General features: G+C 47.0%; 1 protein-coding gene across 3 annotated transcripts in view; it reads left to right on the top strand.

The window, feature by feature from the left end:
* Tmem266 (transmembrane protein 266) overlaps positions 1 to 12680 on the top strand; it is a 100772-nt gene that overhangs the window by 49556 nt on the left and 38536 nt on the right. For 2 of the 3 annotated variants that reach the window (XM_063243529.1, XM_063243530.1), the window contains exons 2-3: positions 478 to 610; positions 3533 to 3721. In XM_063243529.1, coding sequence (XP_063099599.1) covers positions 573 to 610; positions 3533 to 3721 — 227 coding nt within the window. In that variant the 5' untranslated portion in view covers positions 478 to 572. Of the gene's footprint in view, positions 1 to 477; positions 611 to 3532; positions 3722 to 12680 lie in introns of those variants that run through there. The other variant, XM_023562277.2, reaches the window with a different exon arrangement.

Here is a 12680-nt window from a genome sequence, read left to right as displayed (position 1 = left end):
CTCAAAATAAAAACAATTTTGGGGTCTAGGGATTTAGTTCAGTGGCATAAGTGCCTGCCTGCCAAGCATGAGGTCGTGAGTTCGATCTCTGGTACAAAAAAAATACAAAACAAAAAAAATCAAAAAGTAAAATAAAAACAATTTTTTTAAAGGGCTGGGAATGTAGCATAATGCAATGGCCCTGGGTGCAATCCCCAGTAATACCAAAAAAGAGAGGGAGTGAGAAAGAAAGGAAAGGAGAATAAAAGAGAAAGAGAAGTGAAAGGAAAAGAGAGAGGGAGGAAAAAGAAATTACTTTATCTTCTCATCTTTTAACAAGAAGATGACTCGTGTGTATTGTTGCTCCTCTACTGGATTATCAGGAGAATGTATTTGACATTACTGTGCAAAAAAATGAGAAAAAGTTCTAATTTTAGATGTGCTTAGGAGAACTCGGGATTGTATCTGAAGGTAATAAATTACTATTTTTATTTTCAGGGCACTATTTTTGTATGTGTCTTATGGAAATCACACTCGGAAATGCTGACAGCAGGCTTCAGGACAGCTGAGCCTTGCTAGACACCAGGAAGCCCATGGCCCTGGTGGCGCCTTTCAACATGACAGATCCACAGTGAGTACTATGGGACCTGCTCTGTGTCAGGAATGTCACCATCAATCTCCCAGGAGACAAGGTCCTGCTGATTTAGGCAATTACTGTGCACAATTCCATTACAAGAGGCCACAAAAATGGGGAGAACCTTTCAAAAACAAACTCAAAACATTAGGAAGTACCTGGAATGAATGAGCCAAAAGGCATTGCAAGGAAATTTAAAAATTGTGACAAGATTTCTAAAAGAAGATTCTATGAAACCCAGGGTAGAGCTTTTGAGGGAGCCTTGCCTCCAGTTCCCCAAACCTAAGACACCATGTGGACCTAGCACTTTATCTTCCAAGTACCAGCATGATGTAACCAGGTGGTGATTTATTTTTGTTTGGAATCGTTTGGCAAAAAGCTACTAAGATGAGAGTAACAGTCTGTTTGTAATATGATGTTTTCCTGGCCTATCTGGCCCTAGGCCCTTGGGGGCCTGGCTATTTAAACCCATGCATAACGAAGCCATATAACCACTGTAGTGCTTGGGGGCAGCCAGCTTCAGTAACAGACAACAGTAAATGTCATTCACATGTCTGGACTAACCACCTAGATAGCTCTGCCGATCTCATCTGGGGTCACCTTTGAGGTGAAGCTGTGCTGGCTGTAAGCCAATGTAGCTGAGACTAGGCTCTACTCTTCCTTCATAGCCATGCTGAACCCCTCTGATTTGACACTGGAGTGCAAGAACCAGGCAGAATTTACCACTGTCTACCACGCCCTGTGAGGGTCATATCCATCAGCATCCTATTGGCCAGTGCAAGTCACATGACTGGAGGCAGACTCTACTGATGAGGGGAGCAGCAAAGTCTTACAGAAAAGGCCTGGGTTCAGGAAGGGGTAGGAAGGGGAACCATTAATACATTCTGTTAACCACACTGACCCTCACCCAGGAGAGTACGTAAGCCATGATCTGTAAAACCTTTATTCCCACCAAAGGAGGCCTCACCTCATCTCTCTGTGGAAATGGCTGTGTGACTGAGAACAGAGATGGGAAACTGTGGCCACTGGCAGAAAGTGACTGGGAGGCTGGCAAGTTAGGAAGGCAGAAGTAATTTGCTCTGTGCTTCTCAGAGCCATATTTTATGGAACTCAGAAACCTGCTCCACCCTCCTTGAGTTCTCCCCACTGATTAGAACATTCTGTTTATTCAGCTCAGAAATTCCTAGTTTCCTTGAACAGTCCCCAAGAAAAGACAGCACATTCAGCCCAGCATGTACTTTTTTGGGAACATCTGGAGGAGCTGGGATTCCCCCTGTAAACACCCACACTTTCCTATCAATCGTTGAGAAACACAGAAGCTGCATATCCTCTGTTCTGTCTGAGGATCTTGAGTCATTTTGTAAATATCACACAGTGATGAGTGCTATTATCTATGCTTGACAGGTAGCAAAAAGCAAAGGTTTAACCACAGCCTACTAAAGGGATCTGAGCCACAAGGAATTGCTCAGGTAGTACAGGCAGCCCCCCCCCCCCCCGTGGTACTCAAATAAAAACTCCATTTTCCCCTCTATTATCTGGATGAGCCAAGAGAAAGAAAGTTAGGTAGAGTCAGCTCGGAGTGTCTTGAGGGCTGTTGTGTTGTGTTGCTGGTTAGGTTTCAGTGGTTGTTAGAAAATTCTTCCCCCTAGAGGTCCCCATCCACATGGGGGGCTTGTTGCACCAAAGCTGCTCTGACCAGCTCCAGACTTCTACCCATCTCATACCATAGGGTGAGAAGGACTGTCTTCCAGGCAGCCTCTAATAACTTTCCAGAGTTTCACCTAAAGAAACTGAGGCCCAGGAGGAGCCCCACAGAAGGTGGCTTTAGAGCTGGCACTGACCTTTTTTGAGCAGACTGCACTGCTGCCTCTGTCTTAGAACTGAGTCTCATTACCCAGGACACCAACCCAACATGTTCTTTCAAATAGTTAAATTTTACTGTTACCCACTCATGCTATTTTCTTTTCTAATGTTCCTTGTTTGGCTAGCAGAACAAGACCCAGGCCCAGATTCGACAAGAGGAGATGAGGTAGAGGATTGGGGAAGGACCAAAGATAGCAGGGAGTGAAAGCAAAATTACCCAGCCAGGGTTCTGCTGGTGTTGGGACAGGACAATGCGCGGTGTTAACTACACCACAGGGTCTGTGATGTCCCCACACTGTTCAGATGTCAGTACTTTAGGGCCACCTCACCCAGAGTGGACCCAGTCATCTGCACTGTCAGCAGTGACTGCCAAGCACCCCTGGTGGTCAGGAGGTGGCACTGCCCCTGGCTGGGATATCTTGTGGTGCCAGGGGAGTTGTGGGTTATTTTCAGTGCCCAAAGTGAGCCTGTTGTGACACAGGAGGAGACCAAGGATGCTGCAGACATCTGACCAAATGAACCCCACTTCCTACTCTAGAAAAGGCAACCTAGCAGCGCCAGTTCTGACAGGACGGGAGCAGCAACTCCAGCTGTCTTCCCCTCCCAAGGCCCCCGAGGTCCCTCCAGGTTGGCTACCAGTATACCCCAGTGGTGAGCCAAGACATCTTTCTCTGTCATCGGACGATTGACAGGCATATTTCAAGGGACCATGAGATGACTTAAAAGCATCCACTCCAGCATAAAATGCAGTGACCCAGAGTCCTAAGTCTAGGCCGTGGCCTGACAGTTGTCATCTGTGCCTCTGCTTCCCCCTGAAAAAGGTTCTGGCCCAGAGTTCTTATGTTCAGACCTGAGCAGTTCTTCTTCCCTTACTTCCCCAACCTGTGAAGAGGGCACTGGTCAAGGTGTTGGTCCAGTCCTGGGGATTCCAGTGGGACATGTGTGACAACCTTGTGTTTCTCCTGCACAGTGGATTCCGATGCTTCCATCTCATCTTTTCGAGGAAGTGAAGCCCAACCTTGGTCTGGAGCCCAACCTTTCCTGTCTTCCTTCCAGGCCTGCCATTGCAGGAGGAATTTCTGAAGTCGAGATCATCTCCCAACAAGTTGAAGAAGAAACCAAGAGCCTTGCTCCTGTGCAGCTCGTGAATTTTGCCTATCGAGACTTGCCCCTGGCTGCCGTCGACCTGTCCACAGCAGGATCACAGCTTCTGTCAAATCTGGACGAGGAATACCAAAGAGAAGGGTAGGCACCACACCTGGGATGCAGAGAGCACTTGGGTGGCTCGTGGTTTCCCAGGAGCCCTCCGAGAGGCACCACAGAGACTAGAGATGCTGACCTGTCAGAACCAGAGGCCCACGTCAGCCCACTCAATAAGTTTTGGACACAGACTATATACCTGTCACTGCCACAGTATCTTGTCTGAAGTGACAGTTGTTTGGAACTCAAAGAAGCATAAAATTTGTTTTAGGGCCAAAGCGGTCTCTAAGTGCCCTGCAGCTCCCTCTTAGTGCACTTGAGAACCAGGAGTCCTTTAGGGATGTGGAGATTCAGAGACCAGAGAGGAACAGATACAAACCCTAGGGTCACACAGGAGCACAGACTTCTGTCCTCCCACCCCTACCCTGTGGTAGTCAGACACATCATTGCAACACTGGCCAGGGGCTTGGGAGCTGGCCTGGGTGACCTTCCTAGGTGTCTATAAACACTTTGGAACATGCTGGGTGCTTTGGGTGCAAACACAAAGTGTTGCTGGGTGTTTTAGCAGCAAACTAGAAGCTTTAGCTACAGCTAAATTAGAGAGCTTGGATTCCCTGTGTTCAGCGCTCAGGGTCCTGTCCCTTTCCAAGATAGATGGCCCTGCACACCTTTGCTTGCCCTGGTGGCTTGCTCTGAAAGTATACTATGTCTGGAGCCTTGAGCACAGAGTCAGTAGCATACCAGAACAGCCAAGGGCACTGTCACACCTGTGTGATAACTGAGCCAACTTACCCCATCCCCGCCAGCTTGCAGTCCTGGGGTTAGGCTTAGGGTTAAGGGAAGATAAAGGGAAGGTGAGGGTAAGTTTAGGATTAGGGGTAAGGGTGGAGGTAGAGTTAGGAGTAGGAGTAACGTAGGAGCAGGGCTACAAGTACGATTAGGGGTAAGGGCAGGGTTGGGGCAGAGCTAGGAATGAGTAAGGGTTAAGGTTAGGTTTAGGCTTCACATATGTATCCCAGGTGTCGGGACCCATACTTTGCCTCACTGCTCTGTAGCTGTCCTCTTGATCCTGTTCATGGCTCCGTATCTGCCCCCCCCCCCCCGCCGCCGCCAAGGCCCTGGCTACCCTGGCTACTGCACTCTAGTCATCCAACACAGCCTCCCAGAAAGCCAGCCCCTGGGCCCTTTCCAGTTATAATCCAGTAGCACCAAAAGACTATGGTCAAAGTGAGGTCCACTTCGCAGGGGACCACACTGGGAGTGACCACACTGGGGCACACCTCCCATGGAGACCCCTCCTGTCTGTCTCTCATTTGCCCCAAAACAGGGCCAATGAGGTTTCTTTGAGTCAGCAAGTACCATGTAGAGCCTGCAAGGCCCCAAGGCCCAGCTTGAACCCAAGCAGGACTGCTGCTTGGAGCCCAGGAGATACAGATGACAAGGAGCTAGCTTGCAGCAGGAGGGCTTCCTGGAGGAAGGGGAAGCAGGCCAGGGCTTCACAGTGCCCTGCTCCTCTAGCTTCTCGACTCTGGGCGTATCTGCTGGTGTTTTCTCAGCATTGCCAGCCTGGCCCTTTCTGGAGCAGTGTACCCAACGCAGAGACCTTGCTTGCAGTCAGCTCAGTGCAAGCACCCACATCCAGGAAAGATGGGCAGACTAAAAGTGAGGAGCAGCCCTCAGGGACAGTCCCTCGAGCTCAGTGACAGCTGTGATTGAGGTGAGATGCTGCTGAGGCTGTTAGGGCTGGAGGAGACCTTAGAAAGGCAAGTGTCACAAGTACCCACACAGGACACCAGGGCCAGGGTGCAAGGAACGTGCTCAAGTCACATAACAACAGAGCTTGGAACAGCCCTATATCCTGGCCACTGGTCTCTGGGTTTTCATTTGTCACCTGACCCTTTATGGTTTCATTGCTGAGGGTAGATAGATAACTTCTGTTCTCCACACATGTCACTATGTGAGCATCACAGCTTAGGCTGCCCCATTGAATGGATGCCTTTAACTTCCTGTCTTCTCCATTTTTCAGCGTGTGCTTCTGAGATAAGTCCCTTAAGGTGTCATGCAGCCATCACTGCCATCTGTCTCTAGAAGTCTCTTCATCTTGCAGAATAGAGAACTGTATGCACTGAACAACCAACTCTGCTCCCATAACCCCTCCTCTAGGCCCTGGCACCGGCCATCCTGCTTCCTGCCTTTGAATTTGACTGCCGCGGGCACCTCCTATCTGTAAACTCATGATGCATTTGTGATGGGCTTATTTCAACAGGAATAATGTCTTCAGGGTTCATCCATGCTGTAGCATATCAGGATGTCCTTCCTTTTTAAATATTTCATCATCTGTGTGCACCATGTTTTTGCCTTTCCGTTCATCTGTCCATGAACACTTGTGTTTCTTCTACATTTTAGCTATGTGATAGATGCCACTATGAGAAAATACACAAATACCTTCTAACGACCCCGTTTTCAGTTCTTTGAGATATGCGCCCAGAAGTGGAATTGCTGGATCCCATAGCAATTCTGCTTTTTCTCTCAAGGCCCTGCCACGCTGTTGTTTTCCAAGTGGCTGCACTGTTTTCCCTCCCCACTGCTGCACACAGTATTCCATTTCCCCACAGCTTCCCTAACCTGTTCTCCATGTCCTGGGCGGCAGCTGGGATTTAAGTCTGCTCTGCATCTCTCCCTGTGAGCCATGTGAGGTGAGAAGGGTCAGTCACCCTAACTGCTTAGCTCCTAGCCCCAGATGAGCGCCACCTTTTCATTGATTAATAAGGCAGTAAATTCATAGATCCATTTCTCTACGAAGCATCACCTTCCCTGACTCCAAGGCTCAGGCAGGTTGTGCAGCCTTGGGGGCCACTAGGTGGCGGCAGCATGCTTCTGATCATGGGGTGGCGTTGTGCCTGAGCTACCTGGAAGAAGGGGGCCACTGACAACCACCTAACCCCTGACAACTGAATTCATGGAATCTGAAATAGGGACCCCAATCATCTATGCAGGTACCTGGGATCCAGAGTTTGGTCAAAGATTTGAAAAAGGAGCATGACTGAGACAGGACTGCCAAACCGCAACCGGCCCAGGAGAGCCCCCTAGGGGTGGCGGTTCCCTGCAGACTGTAGCCACCTGTCCGCACCAGGTTAGAAAGCCCAGCTCCCATGGCACAGCACCAACCAGATCCCCAGGCTGTGGCTGATTCCCAGAACGAGCAGACTCAGGACAGGGGGCCTTGGAATTCTTGACCATCAGCTCCCACCTCTTGCCCTAAGTCAAGCTTGGATCACTTACTGTGCACTTGGAGGCCACTGCCTGACCACATCCTACCTCTGTGCAGCTCTTTAGCAGTGCATGGAGGGCACCTTCGGTTCCCTGTGAAGCCAGCTGGGCCACAGTGTGTGCTAGCTGTCATCTCCCTGTGAGGCTCAGTCAAATAAGTACGCTTGCCCCCTGCCCTACTGTTGTTCCCAGAGGTGACATTTCTGAGGATGCAAGAAGCTTGGAGTTCTGGAGTGAGCAAATGTCAAACTGGGTCATTCACCCTGACCACAGAACTGAGACTGGCCGTCAGGGTCCACATTTATTTGCTTCCCCAGGTGACAAGAGGGTCACTTCTCCTCTCATGAAGTGTGCTTCTGTGTTTTGGGTCCACGTGCAGTGCTGTAGCTCACCTCCTGCATCTGGAAAGCGGCAAAGAGGAAGCCATTCTGGCTCTCCCTGCGGGGTGGGAAATCTCTGTGAGTGCCTCAGGCACTCACAGAGTCTCACAGGCCGGCTGGGGCGGCTCACCTGAGAGGCCACGCTTGTGAGCTCATTCTCCCTCCTGTGCTCCCCACCATTTGTCCTGCTTTTCAAGTGACTCAGGGTCAGGAGCTCCTTGCTCAGAGTTCACTCACCAAGCTGCAGGCTCTGTGGGGACAGGGCCCCCTCCACCCGGTGTACCCAGGGCATAGTGCCTGGCATTAGTGGGCCACACCGACTGGGTATGGAGTGGGAGAATGTAACATTCATATATTGGAATCATCACTGCCGTAGATGCCCTATGGTAAGCAACGCACTGTGCGCACCATGTGCCATTTTCAGTAGTTCAAGCCTTCCTAACACCCTGCAGAGGCTAGGATCCACATTTTTTTAAAATTTTATTTAAAAGGAAAAAGAGAAAAAAACGAAACAAAACAGTGTAAGGGTACAAGTAATACAGAACTACAAAAAATACAGTAAGAAATCACCAATTAATAGATTACACATTATCATCTTAGAGATAGTTGCTCAAGTCACAGGATCAAAGCATACAAAGTGGACATTCAAACAGTGAGACTGCAAACAGTTGTGTTCAGTGATCCAACAAAAACATTAATATGGTCATCTATCTTAATGCACCTAAACACACTTGCAGTTGTATCCTTTAGAGCACTTTTTTTTCCTCTCTTTTTTACAACAAAATTTTGGGTTTTATTACTCCCATAGTTCTTATTACTTTATTTTGGAAGAGAATAAAACCAAATATGACAAAACAAAGCGTCAATCAAAACCAAGGATAGACATAGTACATGATGTAAAAACAGAGTACAAGATTATCAACAATGATTACCATAATGCTTCTTGCTTCCTTAAAAAGAATTGCCTATATCATTAGGTATTGTAAAGTTGAACAAAATGGTACAGAACAAGACCAATAGAACCTAAACATTGTAAACATTACAGGACTTCAAAAGAAGATAGTAGTCAAACCAGAATGAGCATCATAGAGAATCTTATTGCCTTCAAAGTAGTTGCCTATACCCTCAAACTTGATACTATCAAACAGTTCGGAACAGAGTCTAATCAGTCAAAACAAGATAGTGGAAGTAATACAGGACTTCAAATCAAGTTAATAGGAAATCAAAAAAGTTACTATAATATATCCTGCTAATTTTTTTATTTTTCCCCTTAATTAAAAAAATAAAACAATAACTAAATAATTTTTTAATGTATGAGGGAGAGATTGAGATAAAAGAGGACATAACAACATGACAATTCAGGTCAAAGCATGACAATTTCAGCAACCTAGTGCTTCACCAGCAAATACCCGACCTAATAGTAGTTACCATAGTGTCTTTTTCCTTGAAATATTTAAATATAACTTTGTGTACTATAGGATCAAACATATCAAGACAGTGTAAAACCATTCAAGTGGATGAAGGTATTATAGGGTATTTAGAACCAGCTAACAGAAAATGAACAATGGTTTCTATATTATCTCTTTGCCTGTAACAATTTTTGTTTATACTATCACATATAATAAAATCCAGCAAGATACAACATGATAAAACCAATGGAGACAAAAGAGCCATAATTTGGTGGGGCTTCAAAACAAGATGATATTAAATCAGCACTAGCTATTATGATGTGTTGTTTTCTTCAAAGTAGTTGTTCATTTCATCTCAGGTGATAATATCAAGCAGCCCAGAATAAAGCCATTCCAATTAATAAGCGAAAACTTAATAAGGCTTCACGGCCACATAATGGGGAATCATGATTACCACATACTTTTATATATTTGAATCATTTCTTACACTAGGGAAACTTCGGTATTCACACATGCAAGTTTGATTTATTTCACTTATGAGTATGGTCTCAAGCTGCGCCCATTTATTTATAAATATCTCAATGTGATCCTTCTTTATAGCTGAGTAGTATTCCATTGTATAAAAATACCACAACTTTTTTACCCATTCCTCAGTTGATGGACACTTGGGTTGTTTCCAAGATCTGGCGATTACAAATTGTGCTGCTATAAACATAGGTGCACATATATCATTGTGGTATGATGTTTTCAGTTCTTCTGGGAATATGCCTAGAAGTGGAATAGCTGGAACAAATGGGACTTCCAATCCCAGCTTTTTGAGAAATCTCCAGACTGACCTCCGCAAAAGTTGTACCAGTCTACACTCCCACCAACAGTACAGGAGAGTTCCTTTTTCCCCACAGCCTCTCCAGTATTTGTTGTTGTTGGTTTTCTTGATCCTGGCTATTCTTTCAGGAGTGAGATGGAATCTCAGTGTGGTTTTAATTTGCATTTCTCTAATGACTAGTGATGATGAACGTTTTTTCATGTATTTATTTGCCATTTGTATTTCTTCATCTGAGAAGTGTGTATTCATCTCAGATGCCCATTTTTGGATTGGATCTTTGAATTTTGGGGGTCTTAGTTTTTTTTAATTCTTTATATGTTTTAGACAAAAGCCCCTTGTGTGAGGAGGAGTTCATTGAGATCTTTTCCCAGTTTGTGGGTTTTCTTTTCACTATGCTGGAGATTTTTTTTGACATACAGAAACTTTTTAATAAGAAGTGGTCCCAGTTATTGACTCTGGGAAGTATTTCCCGTGCGGTTTGAGTCCTGTTCATGAATTCTCTACCTACCTCTATGTCTTCAAGGTTTCTACCCAATTTGTCTGCCAATAGATTTAGTGTTTCTGTTTTAATATTCAGATCTTTGACCCATTTACATTTTAATTTAGTACATGGTGATAGACATGGGTCTAGCTTTAGTGTTCGGCAAACGGAGAGCCAGTTTTTCCAGCACCATTTATTAAAGAGACTCGGGATCCACATTTTGGCGATGAGGAAACTAAGGCTCAAAAAGCTCTTTCAGCACCCAGTCGCTGTGGAGCTGCTCTTCAGAGACGCTCGTTTGCCATCAGAGGCAAATGGGAAAGCCTGCCTTTTTGCATCTTGTCATAGAGGAAAAAGCAGAAGGATTTGCCTTTTGTTTTCTTTCTCTCTCTTTTTTTTTTTTTTTGTTTTGTGTTATGATGCTAGGGGGTATTGAATATAGGACCTTTGCACTATGCAGTGTCCCGGTTCCTTTTTTATTTTAAGACAATCTCATTGTCGCTAAATTGCTCAATCGCTGGGCACAAACTTGTGACCCTCCTGCCTCAGCTCCCCAGAGTGCTGGGATTACAAGCATGTGCCACCACAGCCAGCTTGGATATTTCTTTTCAGTAATTACTGAGTTAAAATTAACATTTGTAAGCACACAGAATAGCTCCTGGTACTTAGTATGTGTCATGCAAACATCAGTTAAATTAATTAAACTGAAGCCCAAGCTGAATATGGTAGCTCATGCCTATAATGCCAGCTACTTAGGAGGCTGAGGCAGGAAAATTGCAAGTTCAAGCCCAACCTGGGCTACTTTAAGGAGACTGGTTATCAAATAAAAATTAAAAAGGACTGCTCAGTGGCAGAGTATTTGCCTCACATGCTTAAAAGACCAGATTCAAGCTCCAGTACTAAAAAAAATAAAGGCCACGCCAGTGAGAGAAATTAGATTGAGTCAGTGCATGGCTTTCTCCGACAGTACTTTGAATCATGTGGGATAAATACAGTGGGGAGAAGTCAGGTGGGCCTGGCATGTTCTACTGATCTTTAAAACCACTGCCATCTCCAGCCAGGACTCCTGGAATAGAGCACTCAGCATCAAAGAGTTGGAGTGTCTGGAAAAGAGAGGCCTCAGCCCAACCCATCCTGGAGCTTTACCCTTGAGCCCAAGTCTCCTCAGATGATCCACCTGGGCTGGGCGCGTAGCTGTGATACCAGCCTTCTAGAGGCTGAGGCAGGAGGGTCAAAAGTTGAAGCCCAGCCTGGGCATCTTAGCAATTTAGTGAGATCCTGTCTCAAAATTAAAAACAAAAAATAAGTGAAAGTGAGGATGTAACGTAGTGGGAAGACCTTGATGTTCAATCCCTACTACTGCAAAATGAGGTGGGGAAAAAGATGATGTCTGTGAGATTCAGGGAACCTGGGCAGCCCTATGTGATGTTCTGCATTTTGGGGTAGAAGCCATTGCTTTTTAAGAACTGTCAGGACACTCTGCCCTCTGGAAGCTGCTGAGCCTCCCCCAGGTACAGTCATGGGCAGCCTGAGCTCAGCTTCGTCCCAGCTGTGGCTATCACGTGGCTCCCAGGCTCCTTTCACTTCCCGGGGCTGCTTTCTTTGGGGATCTGAGAGCAACAATCCCAGCTTGGGGCACAGGATCTCCTGGCCTCCAGGCTTTCTGTGATCTGCACTTCCTCTGAGGACACTGTGACTCCTCACAGTCTGCAGGCTCTTACGAGGATACAAGAGGGCCCCCACCATCCCTAAGAGCCCAGGTCCATACCAGCAGTCAATGCAGCCATCCCTGTCCCCAGCACCGCACTTCTGTCCATGGCTGGGGTGCTAGAGAGGGACAGGCCAGGCACTGGACTGGTTCCATATTCCAAAATGTGCTCTCCTAAACTGTGATTTGCACGCCTGACGGTAGACAGCAGGAGCAGCAACAGTGCCCAGCCTCCCTTCCACCGATGTCCCTGAGGTCTCAGGACTGCCTGGCAAAACCACTTGCCCACCTGCCATGCGGTACCATCTGGCCACTGGTATATGTGGTCCTGGTGACTTAGGCTGCCCAGAGCTGGCTTCTCATGTTTAGAAATGCAGAGACGCCTGCCCTCTGGTGGCCTCCACGGCACAGCACCACCAGAACCTGCCAGGTCCCTAAGGTCCTACTGAGGAAAGCACTCTCTCCAAAGAAGCAGACCATGCTGGGAAGGAAACTGGAAGTGGAAAGATGAGATGTGGGGTCCCAGGGCCCCATGAAGGCCAAATTGTTAGTTAACCATCCGGGAATTTTGGAAACTCCTAAGAATGCCTGAGTTTTTTGAATTTTAGAGGGAATCTTATTAGCCACTTGGGATTTCCAAACACTGGGTCAGCCAGAAAACCAACAGCCTTGTGCCACTGCCCACATCCCCGTCCAGCCCACTGTAGGCACACAGGGATGCACATGGCCCTGTACCACCCCTGGGCTGGTTGGGGCCCTAGGACCCCACATCTCATCTCTCCCACTTCCAGCTCCCTTCCCTGCACCCTGCTCACCTGCTGAGCTACCTGTCAGCCTCTTAAGCCACCTGAAGTGCTGGCTTTCCCACCACCTGGGGTCTTAGCAATGGGGTGGGGAAGGGTGAGCTTCAGCAGTTCCCACAGCCCTGGG

Source organism: Cavia porcellus, unplaced genomic scaffold, assembly GCF_034190915.1.
Source record: "Cavia porcellus strain 051 isolate PalLab524CR breed Dunkin Hartley unplaced genomic scaffold, mCavPor4.1 scaffold_38, whole genome shotgun sequence".
NCBI lineage: Eukaryota > Metazoa > Chordata > Mammalia > Rodentia > Caviidae > Cavia > Cavia porcellus.
Note: the sequence above shows the minus strand (reverse complement) of the source record. Positions and strands in the feature narration are given on the sequence as shown.